Source organism: Saccopteryx leptura, chromosome 10 (genome assembly GCF_036850995.1).
Source record: "Saccopteryx leptura isolate mSacLep1 chromosome 10, mSacLep1_pri_phased_curated, whole genome shotgun sequence".
Taxonomy (NCBI): domain Eukaryota; kingdom Metazoa; phylum Chordata; class Mammalia; order Chiroptera; family Emballonuridae; genus Saccopteryx; species Saccopteryx leptura.
Window position 1 is genome coordinate 63,248,061 of NC_089512.1, and position 17,626 is coordinate 63,265,686.

Genomic DNA, 17,626 nt, shown 5'->3' on the forward strand with positions numbered 1-17,626 from the left:
GTGAAAAGTCCCCCTTATTTTTGCCCTTAGCCCCTCAGTTTCCCTCCCAGTTCCAGCCATGATTACCAGTTTCTTGTGTATCTCTCCAGAAATGTTTTACACATATATAAGCATAATGTATATATTTCTTTTTCTCTTGCTCAGATCAAGAGGTATTATTCCATCCACTCTCTTCTGTTTCTTGTTTTTTTGAGTTAATAATGTACCTTGGAGATTATTACCCAGAAGAGAGAAATAGAACTGCCTCATTATTTTAATAGTTTACATTTAATATTATTTGTATTTAATGGCTATACATTATACTTTTTTTTTTTTACAGGGACAGAGAGAGAGTCAGAGAGAGGGATAGATAAGGACAGACAGGAACAGAGAGAGATGAGAAGCATCAATCATCAGTTTTTTGTTGTGACACCTTAGTTGTTCATTGATTGCTTTCTCATATGTGCCTTGACCGCAGGCCTTTAGCAGACCAAGTAACCCCTTGCTCGAGCCAGCGACCTTGAGTTCAAGCTGGTGAGCTTTTTGCTCAAGCCAGATGAACCTGCGCTCAAGCTGGCGACCTCGAGGTCTCGAACCTGAGTCCTTCCACATCCCAGTCCAACGCTCTGTCCACTGTGCCACCGCCTGGTCAGGCTACATTATTCTTCATAAAGTTATACTATCGTTTACTTAACAGGTGCCCTATAAGTGGGCATATGAGTTATTTCCAATCTTTTACAATAGTAAATGATCCTATAACAAAAACCTTGCAAAAAGATATTTGCCCACATGTTCAGTTAGTTTTAAACCTAAATTCCTAGAACTGAGATTGTTAGGTCAAAGGTATAGGCATATAACATTGTTGCTGATTTGCCAGATTGCCTTTTATAGAGTTTGATGATGGGAATGTCAATCAGTATGTTTTATGTGAGCCTCTGTTTCCCCAAAGCCTCAGCAATAGTTTGTTAAGAAACTTGTTGTTCTTTGCCAGTATGATAAATAAATCTTGCTGTTACTTTATAGATTTAATTTGCATATCTCTTATTATAAATGTGATTTAGCATCTTTTAATATTTTTAAGAGTCGTTTGTATTTACTTTCTAGTAAATTATTCAGATCATTTGCCCATTTTTCTATTGTATTTTATTGATGTTTATATTGATTTATAGGAACCCTTTATACATTAAGGAAATTAGTCTGTTGCCTCTGATATGTATGGACAAGATTTAACCTTGTTCATGGTATCTCTTTCCATGTGGACATTTAAAAACATTTTTATATTATTAACTTAATCTTTTTATTATGGTGTCTGTCTGGCTTTAAATCATCCTTAGATTTGGCTTTGCCCATGAAGATATTTTAAAAGAGGTCTCATGTTTACTTCTAGAACTTTCATAGTTTTATTTTTTTATATTTAACTCTGAGTCTCTGAAATAATCAGGGGTTTGTGGACTGACCCCCCCTTGCCTGTCTCTCTGTGCTCTTGTGGCCGTGCCCTTGCCGGCATCTCTGCTCTGTCCAGCCCTGTGACGGAGCTGTGATCCCCTCTCCCTCGTTACTCTGGTAGGAAGATTCTCATTTGCACGTTGCTTGCCACCTTCTTCTCATTTCTTTCTGAGTACAACTTTTAGGTAAACACTAATACCAGATGGAGGGAGGAGAGTTTTAGCCTTTTTTTAGGTGAGAGGAGGGGAGATAGTGAGGCAGACTCCTGCATGTACCCTGACTGGGATCCACCTGGCAACCCCCATCTAAGGCTATTTTTAGCACCTGAGTCTGACATGGTAGGACCAACCGAGCTATCCTTAGTGCCCAGGGCCAATAGTTGAACCAATCAAACCACTGGCTGTGGGAGGGGAAGAGGGAGAGTAAGGAGAGTAGGAGGGGGGAGAAGCAGATGGTTACTTCTCTTGTGTGCTCTGACCGAGAATTGAACCCTTGATGTCCATATGCTGGGCCAATGCTCTAGATACTGAGCCACCAGCCAGGGCCAGTTTTAGTCGTTATTAGAGGGGCTCAGTTAAGTTTGTTGCGCCCAGAGCCCCACCCCCTGACCCACCAAGCATGCCTGTTCCTGATGGTGCCTTTCTCACCTGCACAGCCGGGGGATCATGATCTCACTCCCATGCTTTGTCCTCTCACCACAGATCCTTCTTTGGTGTCCTCCTTGCCTTCCCATAACCTTACATGCTCTGCCCTTTGTACAAGTTGCTTAACTTGGGCGGGGGGTGGCTATAAAGTCACAGGATATCTGTACTTTGCCTCCATCAAGGAGGAGAGCTCTGAGCCTCTATCCAGCAAAGCTAGCAATTTGTTAGCTGTTAGGATTCATATTTCCTAATATGATTTAATGCTTTGTCATTTTCTTTTGTAATTTCAGAATCTCATTTTCATCTTCTGCCAGAGCCAGTAGCAGTTGGGAAAGAAGTGTGTGCTTTTCGAACAGTGAGTATGGATTTTTTAAACCATGAATGACAAAAATAAATAGATAGATAGATGATAGATAGATGATAGATAGATAGATAGATAGATAGATAGATAGATAGATAGATAGATAAGAATGAGCCTGAGCTCCTCTACAAGCTCCCTGGAAAACCCCCTCTGTGGTGGGTGATTTCTCTGGTTCAATAGGACTGGGGGAGGGGTTTGGACTCCTGATAGTTTTCAAAGCTCAGATATGCACCAATAGCCTCCTGCAAGCAGTTCTTAAAGACTTTGCCAGGAGCAGGGCTCTAACTGTGAAGGGAGCCTAGGAGACCCGGGCCTGTGGGGACCCGGATGCTCCCCTGGGGAGCGACACCTGAATCAGCTGTGACAGCAGAGAGGAGTTCATCAGGGAGCCAGGACATGAGTGTGCTCCGTGAGAAGGGGACAGCATGAGGAAAGGTGGAACACGAGGCTGTGGGGTAGGAGGGGGTTACCTTGGGTGCAGATGGAGAAGTAGGAGCAGGGAGTTGAGTAAGGGTCATGTGGAGCGCAGCCTGATCCCTGGAGAGAATCGAGGTTTCTCGGGCGGCTGCTGATTGGGGAACTGGGCTGAGAAAGAGCAGCCTGTCCAGAAATGGAGTGAGAGGCAAGGACCTGCACCTCGTGTGGGGCTGGGCGAGCTGTGTGTGGTCTGACTCACACAAAGTCTCACACCTGGTGGGAATTTTTCATCCCACCCAACATTCTTAGTAAATGTTGAACCAAAATGGCATAAGGAATTGGTCACCAGAGGCTTTCCAGGTTGTAAGTGCCCGAGAGCTGTGCTGGCCTGTAGGGTAGCTGCTGTTCATGTGTGGCTGTCAAGCACATAAAGCGTGATGGGTGTGAGCAACTCAAAGAGCTGAACTTTGAGTCAGTCACACATTAAACAGTGCAAGTTGTTTAGAATAGCTGGCTCCAGTCCTGACACCTCTCCACCACTGCATTACAGGAGGAGGGAGCAAGTGAGAGAATGAAGATGCGTCAGAGTCTGGGAGGCTAGACTGATGGGGATACTGTCGGCAGAAATGAGGGAGTCAGGAGAAGAGGGAGAGATGAGGCATTGCAGGGCTGTTGGGTCATGGGAGTAGTCAAGCAGGCTTTTGGAAAAGTCTGGAAGGAGGTACTGGCCAAGTATGTTGATTTTTTAAAAATTTCCTGCAGGAGGGAATGGTGGAGCATGTAGGACTGGAGAGCTCTCCAAGGAAGAGAGAGGAGAGCGTCTCAGGACCCAGGTCACGCATGCTCACAGCCATGACTTGTTTCAACAGCCAGGCATTCAGAGCTGCAAAGCACAGAGGAATGGGCTCGGCCTGAGGGACGGGGAGACCAGAAGGCCAGAAGGGCAGAGGTGTGCACCTTATGGCAGTAATTCTCGTGCCGTGCCACGTTTTCAATGACAACTGACTGGGGAAGCTTATCATCCTGGTTGGAAACTTCACTGTGATTTTCCTTCACGATGGAGAAGATGTATATGACAGAGAACTAGAACTTTCCATTGCTTGAATTCTGTCTCATCAGTCCTGGGGCTTCCACACAAGAGAATCTTACTGTCTTTGTGTCTGTTTCTGCTCTTGATCATTAGTGATGATGGAATCAGTTTGTCTTTATAAGAACCTAGTTTATTGAACAAAGTGAACTGAGGAATGAAATAAAGGCAGCGACAGGGTCACAGGGAGCAGAGGGACAGAAGTCAGAGGGAAGGGGGCTGAGGGGATGGGGTCAGAGAAGGTGAAGGGACTAGTGAAACTATATACATAACAGAGATACAGATAACAGGACAGCAAATCCCAGAGGGAAGGGGAGAGGGAGCTAGGGGGAGGGGGCAAATGGGGTGTAATGGGGGTACAGGGGTGGGGGTGAGGGTGTTATATTGAGTGGGACACATGAATCTATGTTAACACAATAAAATAAAATTATGAAAAAAAAAAAGAAGAACCTAGTTTCAGAAACCAGTGTTAAGTTGATACAACAGTATTTAACAGCTGGGATATTATGCTCAGATTTCAAGCATGTAGAATTTCCTAGCAGCAGTAATACACCAGAGCAATGTGAGGGGACAAGTGGAAACCCCAAAGAGAAGAAAGCAAAAGCTCCAGGAGGCTCCTCAGGAGAATGGGCTGGAAGACCCATCTGTCTCTTACCCAAACCCAAGAAAAAGAAACCTTTTTCCAGAGAGGAGCTAGTGAGTAGTGATTTTGAGAAGACAGCTGGAAGTGGAAGTCTTCCCAAGAAGAAGAAATCTTTCCCCAAAGAGGAACCAGTATTGACCGTGAAGAGGAAGGAAATAGGAGTGTCCACCCAAAAAAGGAAATTCTCTTTGAAGGTGGAGCCACTTAGCAGTGGACCTACAGGGGCTGCTGGGAGCAAGTGTGGCAGCTCCAAGAAAAAGAAAAGCTCCAAATGCCATCCCAGGGAGATCAGAATGGACAGGACCCTGGTGGCGTATAACCACCCAGTGACCCATCCCCTCCACCCTAATGAAAACAAATTCGCAAGCTTAAAAAGGAAAGACTGTAGTGTTTCCCTAATGGAAAACAGTGTGGAAAAAAATTTTTCATATTACTGAATCAAAGAAAAAATTATAAGCAGCACTGGATAGTTTTAAAAAGACACCAGCAGGAATAAGGTAATAGCTCACTGGTAACTTGTAAAAGTTAGCATACTACTTGCTCTTAAAACAGATTTAGAGAAGTGTAAAGACTGGTGATGGGGTTACTGAACTCAGTTCCTTGTCCATAACTGATGCAAAGTAAGTATCTGCTTTCAGCAAGCACTGAGAGAAGACAAAGGTGCCATGAGATACAGGCCACGCCCCCTGGCCATTGCTGCGTGGGTAGAGCGTGGTCCTGGAGCATGAGATTGCCAGCTCGATCCCAGGGCTGCCAGCTTGATCCCGAGAGTGCTGGCTCCCCGAGGATCTCCAGTCAGGGCACATATGAGAAGTAATCAATGGCACAACTAAGTGGAAAAATGAGTTGATGCTTTTCTCTCCCCCTCCCTCCTCCCTTTCTCACCCCCTTCTCCTTCCCTCTCTTCCCCCCTTCTTCCTTCCCTTCCCCTCCCCCCTTCCTCTCTCTCTCAAAAAAAAAAAAGAAAGAAATGCATTGTTGATCAATGTCACCCCATTACATTTAATTTCTAAATTTAAAAAAAAATTAAAAAAATACAGGTCATGCCATTTACCAGCCAGATGACCTTGAGGACATTTGTTAACTTCATTAAGCCTCAGTTTATCCATCTTTAAAATGGGAGAAATGCTCCCTGCCTTTTAATGTGAAGAGGGATGAAATGAGAGGATGTATACATGAACTGCGTACACTGGGTCTGGCAGCAGTAGTTACTCAGTAGATGAAGGCCACTGCTCTTATATCTTTGCCTATAGTGGTAGTGGTTGTGGTTACTATTGTTTGTTTTTGTGACAGAGAGAGAGAGAGTCAGAGAGAGGGACAGATAGGGACAGACAGACAGGAAGGGAGAGAGATGAGAAGCATCAATTTTTCATTGTGGCACCATAGTTGTTCATTGATTGCTTTCTCATATGTGCTTTAACCAGTGGCTACAGCAGAGTGAGTGACCCCTTGCTCAGCCAGCGACCATGGGGTTATATCTATGATCCCACACTCAAGCCAGCAACCCTGAGCTCAATCGGATGAGCCTGTGCTCAAGCTGGCGACCTCGGGGTTTCAAACCTGGGTCATCTGCTCCCAGTCCGACGCTCTATCCACTGCGCCACCGCCTGGTCCGGTGGTTATTATTGTTGTTGCCATTGTTATAATAATCATTATTTTGAAGACACCAGGACTTTAGTTTATCAAATTTGATGAAATATGGATAGATGTCTAGGGAAAGGCAAGATTCTATAAAAGTATTTGTTTACATTCTATTTATTCTTGGAATTTTGCTTTATACCCTAAGATTAAGGTATTGGAACTCAGGATTCCCAGTCTTTAAAATCTGAGAACGATTGCGACATGTTATACACTACCTGTAGTCCCAGACTAAACTTGGGAACATGAGATACACCATGTCCTTTGTCCAATTAATCTTTGTCCCTATGTTCAGAGATAAAGGCCCAGAATGCACAGGCTCGGCCTGGGATGTGAGAGTGTGTTACTCTCCCTGGTGCCATGATGGCCAGCTGTCCTTCCTGACACCAGCTCACTTCATTATGCTGCAAGGCCACCGAAATCATTGTCTTTAACACTGAAGTGCCTCACTGTACACTACAGATATGCAAAACGAGGGCAGTGTTCTTTTTCAGTCTATTCAGGCAATAAGCGTTATGAAGCAACAGATACTTGCCAAGGACTGTTTTATGTTCTGGGAAAACATAACAGGGAATAAGATTATTTTTTATTATTATTTTAAATTTATTTTAAAGAGAGAGGAAGGAGGAGAGAGACAGAAACATTGATCTGACCTTATATGTACCCTGAACGGGGTTCAAACCTGCAACCTTTGTGTATTGGGAAAATGCTCTAAAGAACTGAGCCATCGGCCAGGGCAGGAACAAGATTCTTGTTGGGGCAAGCCAAATCTTACCCTTTAATTGCTGGCATAATTTAAAAGTCACCAGAGTAGGAAAAGACAGAAGAGATGATGTGGATGAAAGTTCTTACTTAGCAGCTGAGGACACCAGGGTCTTGTAGCTGGTGCGTGGAAGAGCCTGCTAGGCGAGCTGGCTGGAGTGCCTGCCCCCCGGCCTGGTGTCCATCTGTCCTGGAATCTGCCCCAGGGGCAGCCCCTCTCATGTATCACTGGCACAACTTTCTCCAGATTCAAGTATCATCACCTAGTCAGCATTTTCATTTCAACTGACTTCTTCTTTTAACTTAAATTAATTTTAAAAATTAATTTACATCCCTACCATAAATTGAAAGTATCCATAAACATCATTAGCACAGGGAACAATAGTATTAAATGTTTATTTACTATTGCCTGCTGGAGGCTTAAGGGTTTAGGAACTGTTGAATAACACCATACTGAGAATTACTCTTTGACCTAAGTAGGACTGAAAAGATGACTTTCTCAGTATGTATTGTTTAGCATTACTTAGTATTCGCCTGCTCACAAAAGTCATCTTGCAATCATCAGTTGTATGGGAAACTGTATTTTACCCCTTCCTTGATTTCAGTCATTGGCGTCTGGGTTTACAAGGCTTCTGTTTTTCTGTCCCCAGCCTCCTTAGTCCATGGAGTATCCTACAAATCCCAACAGGTGGGAGACTTTCCTTTTCAGAGGAAGGCGGGGACAAGTCCTCCGTAAAAGAAAGGCTATTGCAGAAGTAGGAATAATTGCCTACTTTGTGTTTCTGTAGAAAACTCAGAAAGCATTAATTTCTTCACCTAGGGCTATGTCTGACCTTGTAGGGAAGCTGTGCAGGGTTCTCTAGTAAGTCCTGAGTTTGCTGAGGTGATCGTGCTCTACTTCTTGTTGGAGACTTGATTCTGCCCTTAAATGGAGGATGGCGCCAGGTACAGCCTTCCCTCAAACTGACTGTGACATACATAGCGGGCTTCCACAAAGCCATGAAGTATCTTTATGTTGAGCAAATGAGTTTGTAAAATTTGTATTTTTTAAGTTTGCTCACTTTTATTGTTAGAAAATGGCGCTGAGCAGCGCCAGGTATGTGATCTGTAAAATTGCAAGTTATCTTCCTGCTTGGGAAGGGTCATTGTCTTGCTAATGTTTTCTGGAGGAGAGGTTTTTGAGCCAGAAAGTTTTGAAAAAAGGAGGAGGAGGAGAAAGGTAGAAGCCGTGTTGGCAGAGAAGAGAGAAGGAGATAGGGAACAGAGGCGAGGGGCTTTTGTGAGCTCCGCTGAGACTGGTGGGGCCTTTGATTCTAGGAGAGACCGAAGAAGATTCTCCTGGTTGTGGAACTGGAGAATCTGTGAGTGGCTTTGGGAGCTCTGTGTGTTTGCTGCTCAGCTGGTAGGAGTCTTGAATAAAGGAGCGGCCCACCATTGTGGGGCTCCACTGTTTCTTTACTGTCTGCCGAGTCCAATGTGAACCTGCATGTACATGCCCACGACAGCCACGACTACTGGTCATACACTTTACTTTTTATTATTTAATTTATTGATTGAGAGAACGAAAGGGGAGAGAGAGAAAGAAAGGGAGAGAGAGCGAGAGAGAGAGAGAGAAAGAGCAAAAACATCAGTCTGTGCCCTAAACCAGGATCGAACCTGCACCCTTTGCATATTGGGATGATACTCTAACCAATTAACTACCCGGCCAGGGACATGCAGTTTCCTTTTGATGATCATACCTCACGGTGAGGCAGCTTTCTCCAGTGTCCGAGTCAGTGATATGGATGGCTTTGGGCATAAAATGTTCTAATTCCTAGTACAAAGGAAAATCATATAATTAACTTCCTGCAGCCTGACCAGGCGGTGGCTCAGTGGATAGAGCAGGGGTCCCCAAACTTTTTACACAGGGGGCCAGTTCACTGTCCCTCAGACCTTTGGAGGGCCGGACTATAAAAGAAACTATGAACAAATCCCTATGCACACTGCACATATCTTATTTTAAAGTAAAAACAAAAAACGGGAACAAATAGAATATTTAAAATAAAGAACAAATAAATTTAAATCAACAAACTGACCAGTATTTCAATGGGAACTATGCTTCTCTCATTGACCACCAATGAAAGAGGTGCCCCTTCCGGAAGTGTGGCGGGGGCCGGATAAATGGCCTCAGGGGGCCGCAGTTTGGGGACCCCTGAGATAGAGCATCAGCCTGGGATGTGGAGGACCCAGGTTTGAGACCCTAAGGTCACCAGCTTGAGCGCGGGCTCATCTGGTTTGAGCAAGGATCACCAGCTTGGACCCTAGGTCCAAGGGGTTACTCGGTCTGCTGAAGGCCCACGGTCAAGGCACATATGAGAAATCAATCAATGAACAACTAAGGTGTCGCAACGAAAAACTAATGATTGATGCTTCTCATCTCTCTTCGTTCCTGTCTGTCTGTCCCTATCTGTCCCTCTCTTTGACCCTCTCTCTGTCTGTTAAAAAATAAACAAAACAAAAAAATTCCTGCAGCTCAGGCATTGGAGTTCCTGGTGACCCTTTGCACATTTTAAGGACTTTATGTGATGTGGGACAGTCCTCCTGAAGCCCACAACATTCAAACATTTGTCAAGTTCCCTTCACGTTGTGAATAATTTGCATACCCTGACCCAGTGGTGGTGCCTTTTAGTATTGTAAATTGTCCTGTTAAGTAGGTAACTCCTCTGGGGAGTTCTGTAGTTACTGAAGGAGGAGAAGTCTCTTACAGCCTTTTGGGAATGGTTGTCCTCAACACAAACAGTGTGGAGTCTGTTTTGTACTTTGCTTTTTATTAATTCATTTGCATCTTATTTGTGTTCTGTGCTTGTTCTAGGCACTGGGAAAGAACATATATGAGTGTCGCCTCCTTCACGGAGGTCTGGTTCTAGGAGAAACAGACCCACGACTTAGTATGCTGGAAAAAGTGTCTACTGACACTGAGAAACTGAGAGGGCATTGGAACGCAGACACTGCCTCTGCCCCTGAGAAGGTGGCAGCTTTCATGGCTTTAGACTGACGACAGTAACCAGATAAAGTGTGTGTGTAAAACTCAAAGAACCAGCTGACCCACCATGCATCTGCCAGCTAGATTGTGGGGGGCTTGATTCGCCAAACCTCTTGTGAGAGACAAGACAGTTAAATAGAGCTGTCACATCTTCATGGAGAAATATGGGTGACAGGTGTGGGTATTTAACAACCAAGAGGTTACAGAGATTGAGGAAAGACCATTTGAAAACAATCAGACACAGTGGAGCTTGGTGCAAAAAGATTGGGTTCAAGTCAGAAACCTGTTTTATAATCATGGCTCTACCAGCCAGCTGAGTGACTTAGAGCAAGTTACTTCTCTGAGTGAGCCTCGGTTTTGTCAGCCTATAAAACAGGAATAACACCCCTTGCCTGTTTGACAGGGTTGGTGTGCTGAATTAAGGGTTGGCAAACTACAGCCCACAGACCAACTTTGGCTTGCAGCCTATTTTTTAAAATGAAGTTCTACTGGAATACAGTCATACCTGCTCATTCCAGGTGTACTGCTGCTTTCTTACTATCATGGCAGATCCAGTAGCTGCGACAGAAACCCTGTGGCATGCAATGCTAAAATATTTATCAACTGGCCCTTTAGAGAAAATGTTTGCCAGCCCCTGTGCTCAGTGGTTGTGGAGTCATGCCATGCCATTGTGAATTCATAATAAAATGGAAATGCGTATCAATAGATGGAGGGACATGGGAAAAATCTCTACCTTTCAAAGGAAATACAAGAACATGATTTGCAAGATGTTAATGCTCTATCTTGAAGAAGTCTCTCTCTCTCTCTCTCTCTTTGTATTTTTCCAAAGTAAGAAGTGGGGAGGCAGACAGACAGACTCCCACATGAGTCCAACCAGGATCCACCTGGCATGCCCACTAGGGGGCGATGCTCTGCCCCTGTGGGGCATTGTTCCGTTGCAACCTGAGCCATTCTAGTGCCTGAGGCGGAGGCCATGGAGCATCCTCAACGCCCAGGGCCAACATTGCTCCAGTGGAGCCTTGGCTGGGGGAGGGAAAGAGAGAGAGAGAGAGAGAGAAAGAAAGAAAAAGAAGAGGGGGAAGGATGGAAAAACAGATGGGCCCTTCTCCTGTGTGCCCTGGCTGGGAATTGAACCCGGGACTTATACACGGCGGGCCGACACTCTACCACTGAGCCAGCTGTCCAGGGCCAGAGTTTTTTTTATGTCTGGTGAAATGCATATTTAACACATGCAGCTGGGAATCCTCAGGTGGCAAAGGGCCACAGCTGGATTACAGATCCTCATAGGAGTTGTTTTTGCTACTGGAAAGATGGTGGGACTTGAAATTTTTTTTTTTTTTTAATTTAAAAGTAAACCATGTTTTGAGCTCATGAGACAGGACTAGACAGGGCTTCTGATTCAATCATGATTCCTAGAGCGTTGAGAAATGGGTCAGGCCGCAGTCTGGGTGCTTGGGGCCGTGGTCCCTGCCCTCCTAGAGCAAGCATTCTGTTCTTCAGATGTGTCTGTTGGGGCCTCAGGGAGACGTCAGAGAGTATAGTGAAAACTCTGCTCTTGTGTTTGTTTTATTTCAATTAACTTTTAATTGTACCTTATTTATTTTTGAATAGGCTGCACATGTATAGGATAAATAACCAAAAGATTTTAAAAGGTAGACTGTGAAAAACAAGTCTCCCTTCTTCCATCCAAGTACTGACCAGGCCCGACCCTGCTTAGCTCCCGAGATCAGAGGAGATCGGGCGCGTCCAGGGTGGTGTGGCCGTAACAAGTCTCCCTTCTTCCATCCAAGTACTGACCAGGCCCGACCCTGCTTAGCTCCCGAGATCAGACGAGATCGGGCGCGTCCAGGGTGGTGTGGCCGTAACAAGTCTCCCTTCTTCCATCCAAGTACTGACCAGGCCCGACCCTGCTTAGCTCCCGAGATCAGACGAGATCGGGCGCGTCCAGGGTGGTGTGGCCGTAACAAGTCTCCCTTCTGTCCTCGACCCCAGGTATCGTTTCCCAACTTAGATGCAGCCACTGTTCCTGGCCTCACACACATTCACGTGTACATGTATATATATTTTTATTTCTTTCTTTAAGGTCCTCTGTCCTCCCTAACTTTTAATTTTTAAAAATTGCTATAGAAAATTTAAAACTATAGGACCTACAGAAAAGTTGAAGGTTACCATGGAACTCCAATGCCTGAGCTGCAGGAATTTTTTTGTTTTGTTTATTTTTTAACAGACAGAGAGAGGGTCAAAGAGAGGGACAGATAGGGACAGACAGACAGGAACGAAGAGAGATGAGAAGCATCAATCATTAGTTTTTTGTTGCGACACCTTTACCTGGATTCATCGCTGATTAACATTTCACCATATTTGCTTTATTTCTCTTTCCTTTCCTCCCACCAACACACACACACACTCACACTCACACACACTCACACGTGTGCACACACACACACACACACTCACACACACCATCACACACACATTCACACACATATCATTCTTTTCTCTCCTGAACTTTTAAAAGTGAGTAGTAGAGGCCCTGGCCGGTTGGCTCAGTGGTAGAGCGTCGGCCTGGCGTGCAGGAGTCCCGGGTTCGATTCCCAGCTAGGGCACACAGGAGAAGCGCCCATCTGCTTCTCCACCCCTCCCCCTCTCCTTCCTCTCTGTCTCTCTCTTCCCCTCCCGCAGCCAAGGTTCCATTGGAGCAGAGTTTGCCCGGGTGCTGAGGATGGCTCTGTGGCTTCTGCCTCAGGCGCTAGGATGGCTCTGATTGCGGCAGAGCATCGCCCCCTGGGCAGAGCATCGCCCCCTGGTGGGCGTGCCGGGTGGATCCCGGTAGGGCGCATGCGGGAGTCTGTCTGACTGCCTCCCCGTTTCCAACTTCAGAGAAATAAAAAAAAAAAAAGTGAGTAGTCGATATCACCATGCTTCACCCCTTAATATTTCAGCAGACATCTAAGAACAAGGACATTCTCCTATGTGCAAAGGCAACCACAATGTCATTAATCACACTCAAGAATTGTATCACTGATATAATAGTATTATCTAATATCCAGTCCTTACTCAGATTTCCCCAGTTGTCCTAACAATTTCCTTTATAGCTTAAAATAAAATCCAGAATCCTCTCAGGGATTCTTCATTACATGTAGCTGCCATTCCTGTTTAGTTTTTTAAACAGTTGCCTGCTTTAGTTTCCTCCTTATCTCTACCCTCATTCTGGGTCCTTTTCTTTTCCTTTCGTCTTCACCTTGTCTCTTGAGATGGTTTCAGTACTGTCACTCTCTCCAGCCCCTGCAGGTGCCGGCCAGCCTCAGAGAGCAGGATGGACCTGGATGTGGTTAACATGTTTGTGATTGCGAGTGGGACGCTGGCCCTCCCAATCCTGGCATTTGTGGCCTCGTTTCTCCTGTGGCCTTCAGCGCTGATAAGAATCTATTATTGGTAAGTTAACTTCATAATGGAAGTTTTCAAAGGTCATCTTTTCTGCTTGTCCTTTTGGTTGTTTTTCAGCATTTTATTATGAAATATTTCATTTTTAAAACAGATTTTATTTATTAGAGGAGAGAGAGAAAGGAGGGTGAGATGGGTAGTGGGAAGCATCAACTCAGAGTAGTTGCTTCTCATACATGCCTTGACTGGGCAAACTCAGGGTGTCAAACTGGCGACCTCAGCATTCCTAGTCAACACTTTATCCACTGTGCCACCACAGGTCAGGCTTTTTATATATTTTATTTTTTTAAAGATTTTATATGAAATATTTCAAACATACAGAAAAGTTGAAAGACATAATTTTTGACTGTTGGGAGTGTTCCTGAAGAATTAGTGGTAGCTTCTCATCAGGGAATTTCTCTCAGGTTTCTGGTAGTGTCTTTGCCCAGGAGTGAGGCCACCCTCCCTCCCAAAGTCACTGATTCTTTTTTTTTTTTTTTTTTTTTTTTTTTTTTATTTATTTATTTATTTTTTTCTGAAGCTGGAAACGGGGAGAGACAGTCAGACAGACTCCCGCATGCGCCCGACCGGGATCCACCCGGCACGCCCACCAGGGGGCGATGCTCTGCCCACCAGGGGGAGATGCTCTGCCCCTCCGGGACGTCGCTCTGCCACGACCAGAGCCACTCTAGCGCCTGGGGCAGAGGCCAAGGAGCCATCCCCAGCGCCCGGGCCATCTTTGCTCCAATAGAGCCCTGGCTGCGGGAGGGGAAGAGAGAGACAGAGAGGAAGGGGGGGGTGGAGAAGCAAATGGGCGCTTCTCCTATGTGCCCTGGCCGGGAATCGAACCCGGGTCCCCCGCACGCCAGGCCGACGCTCTACCGCTGAGCCAACCGGCCAGGGCCCAAAGTCACTGATTCTTTAAGCAAGGATTGTGCGCATTTATGGGAACTCCTTCAGTAGTTGCCTGGCCCTTGGATTCTGATCCAGTGATGATCTGACAGGTGCAGTGATGTGCACTGGTAAATGTATTAGGAAGAGGAGGACCTGGAGAAGGCATGTGGGTTGGACGGAGTGGTTTCAGATTTGCTCTGAAAGTGTTCATTAGTAAAGTGGCAGAAAGAAAAACCCCCATTATTCTTGTGCCACCTTTGTGATGCTTGCCCTCTCTGCATATCACCTCTACTTTAATATTTTCTTTAGAGTAAGTCACTTTTTGTAGCTTAAATAAATTTATTTTAAGAGTAATATAAACAGCACTACCTTAAATGGAGAGTTTGTTATACTTGCCATAAATAGTAAGTTAATATAAGGAAGTAAAAATAAGCAGAATACCATTAAACAGTGTTCTTAAATTCTAGCCTAGGTACTGCTACCTACTCACGACTGTCTCCTTTCTCTTTGGTGCGAAGGCTAAGAGGGTATGAAGCCTCAGCAGAGCCTTTCTCTATGAGGGAATCAGAAGGCACAGTTGAAAAGAGAGTAGCTTTCTCCTGATGTGCTTCAGGGACTCTTCATGCCTCCGCCCATTTACCAAATAAAATCACTTCCCACCCCCATGGTATGTGTCCGCTGGTGCAGGAAATACAGAAATAGCCTGGTTCCTCCTTGTGTCATTGGGAAGTGCCCTGTTGGAACTACCCCCTGTACATAGAGAGAAGAATGCAGGGAGGTTGGCGCATGCCCTTTGCTCTCTTTTCTGGCTCCCTTCTGTTTCATTAGCATGGGGAATTTTCCACCTGCCACCCTGGCCCTGCTTCTTGAAAAGAAGCTAATTGAACAGAAGGGAGCTTTTCTTCTTTCACTCTCTCAGTCTCTCTCTGGAGGTGTGACCCCTTTAGAGGCTCACCCAGGACCCACCCCTGCACAGAGGAAGCTCAGATGCCAGCTGTTTAAATGCCATTATCCTTGCAGTGGGAGTGCTCTGGGGCCAAGGCTCCAGGGAGCCTGACATGGAGAGGCCAGAGTCGTGTGGCCCACGTGTCCCTGTAGAGGCCCCTTGGACCACCACACCCAAATGCTATTTTTCTTAAATAAATCAAATTGAAATGGCAAATGCAGTTTGGTGATGTGGCCCATCACCATGGCTATGGCCGCATGCAGAGGTGTGACTACATAGAGGCTAATCCCACACAGCAATGTGGAAATCAGCCTCCCTGCTCCACAGTCCCCGGCCCCAGGTTCCATGGGCTGCAGGGGGAGGATTTCAGACTCAGCTGCCCCTCTGTGCTGTGGCCATGGCACCCCGCTGTGGCTGTGTTGACTCATGGTGAAGTGTTAGGTGCCTCCTGGAGGAGCAGTTACAGTCCACATCCTTCAGAAATAGGCTGGCCGTGCTCCAGGGACACATAATTTGTGCACTTTTCTGTATGATTTACACTTCAACTAAAAGTTTCTCTAAAAAATAACAATGAAGGATGTAGAGAAATTGGACCCCTCATATACTCTTAGTAGGAATGCAAAATGGTATAGCTGCTTTGGAAAAGTTTGGCAGTTCTCCAAATAGTTTAAAAAAAAAAAAGGCTACTAAATGACCCAGCAATTCCACTCCTAGGTATTTACCGAAGAGAGAACTGAAAACACAAAAACTTGGATGTGAATTTTTATAGTGGCATTACTCACAGTAGCCAAACAGTAGAAACTGATAAAGGATGAATAAATTGGCATATCCATATAATGGAATATTATTTCACCTTAAAAAGGAATAAAGGACTGATACATTCTATAATATCGATAACTTGAAAACATTATGCTAAGTGAAATAAGCCAGACACAAAATGACAAAAATAGTCATTGCATGATTATACTTATATGGGGTACCTTGACTGGACAAACTCAGAAACAGAAAATAAAATAAAGATTACCAGGGACAGGAAGGAATGTGGAGTTTTTGGTTTAATGGATACAGAATTTCTATTTGAGAAGATGAAAAGTTCTACAAATGAATAGTTGTGAATGTTTTTAATGCCACTGAACTATACATTTAAAATGTGGTAAACTAGAGAAGGCAACACTTATAAAATAAAGGGTCTGGTCCCTGGGAGCCTTTCTTAAAGAGCCACCCCATGGAGGTTGCTTTTCTGAGACTTCGGTGATGTCTGTCCCTGAAACAGGAGCAGTTTGGCTTTTGTAGCAAGATTTTCATCTGCAAAAGATCTCGTTCCCAAGACATTTGTTCTTCCCAATTTAATTCTTCTATTTGTTTCTGTTCTGTAAACTTGTAGCTATTTCAAATCTCTGCCTTTGAGATGTTTATGATTTAGAGATAACTTATTCTCTATCATCTTTAAACCAAGGAAGTTGGGTTTGTTTGGCCATTGGTCTTTCATAATTTTTTAACTGACCTGGTAGCTTAAGGAGTCGTCTTCCCATTCTCATTGAGAAAATCATTTGAAATTACTGAAAATATTGGTTCTCCAGCTCGTTTCCAAAGCCTGACCCAAGTTTTCCAGTGGACGCGCCAATTAAATGAGAAATGTAGATTAGTTCCTAAGCGCTCCAGGACCTGGTGATGAAGACGTTCTCAATTCCTAAGCCTAGCTCTCAGACTGCCTTTCCAGCCCCTCCCCCCGCCCCCTGGGTCAAATGCTTGTTCATCCCCAGTGCCCTTGCCTCTGCTGTGGCACACCTTTTTGCATAGCCTCCAACTATTAGGGGTTGAGTATCCAGATGCCTGTGCAACTTCACCTTTTCCGCAAGGTCCTTCCAGCTCTTCCTTGATCTCGTACTGTACTTTGTGTTAGAGTTGTAGAGAATTTGAAGATTATAAAAAAGGTAACACAGAAAATAGAAATTATCCATAACCCCCCAGATCATTTTCTTCAATGCTTCCTTTGTTCTTACCGCCTTTCCCCACCTCATTGGTATATAGTTTAAAATTTTTTTAACAGAATTGGAATCAAGATTATAAAAAAATTAGGTCCTCTGTTTTCATTTGATATCATGTCATAAACATTTTCCTGTTATTGAATATTCTTTGAAGATCTCATTTTTAACCGCAAAATGTTACATTGTCTGCATACATTGTAATTTATGTAATAAATTTTGTATTTATGGACATTAAGGTTAGTGCAGATTTTATTTTTCTAATTTAAATAACCTTATCAGACATTTTTAGAAATATGTTTTCAAGATTTCTGCTTATTTTCTTGGAACAGGTTATTCCTGGAAGTATTACTGGGTCAAAATGTATAAGGTTTTAAAA

General features: G+C 44.5%; 1 protein-coding gene across 3 annotated transcripts in view; it reads left to right on the forward strand.

Annotated features, from left to right (window-relative positions):
• The window catches only part of ABHD6 (abhydrolase domain containing 6, acylglycerol lipase), a 67,041-nt gene that overhangs the window by 14,877 nt on the left and 34,538 nt on the right, over positions 1-17,626 (forward strand). For 2 of the 3 annotated variants that reach the window (XM_066350446.1, XM_066350450.1), the window contains exons 2-3: positions 2,360-2,424; positions 13,282-13,434. In XM_066350446.1, the coding sequence (XP_066206543.1) occupies positions 13,316-13,434 (119 nt within the window). In that variant the 5' untranslated portion in view covers positions 2,360-2,424; positions 13,282-13,315. Of the gene's footprint in view, positions 1-2,240; positions 2,425-13,281; positions 13,435-17,626 lie in introns of those variants that run through there. The other variant, XM_066350447.1, reaches the window with a different exon arrangement.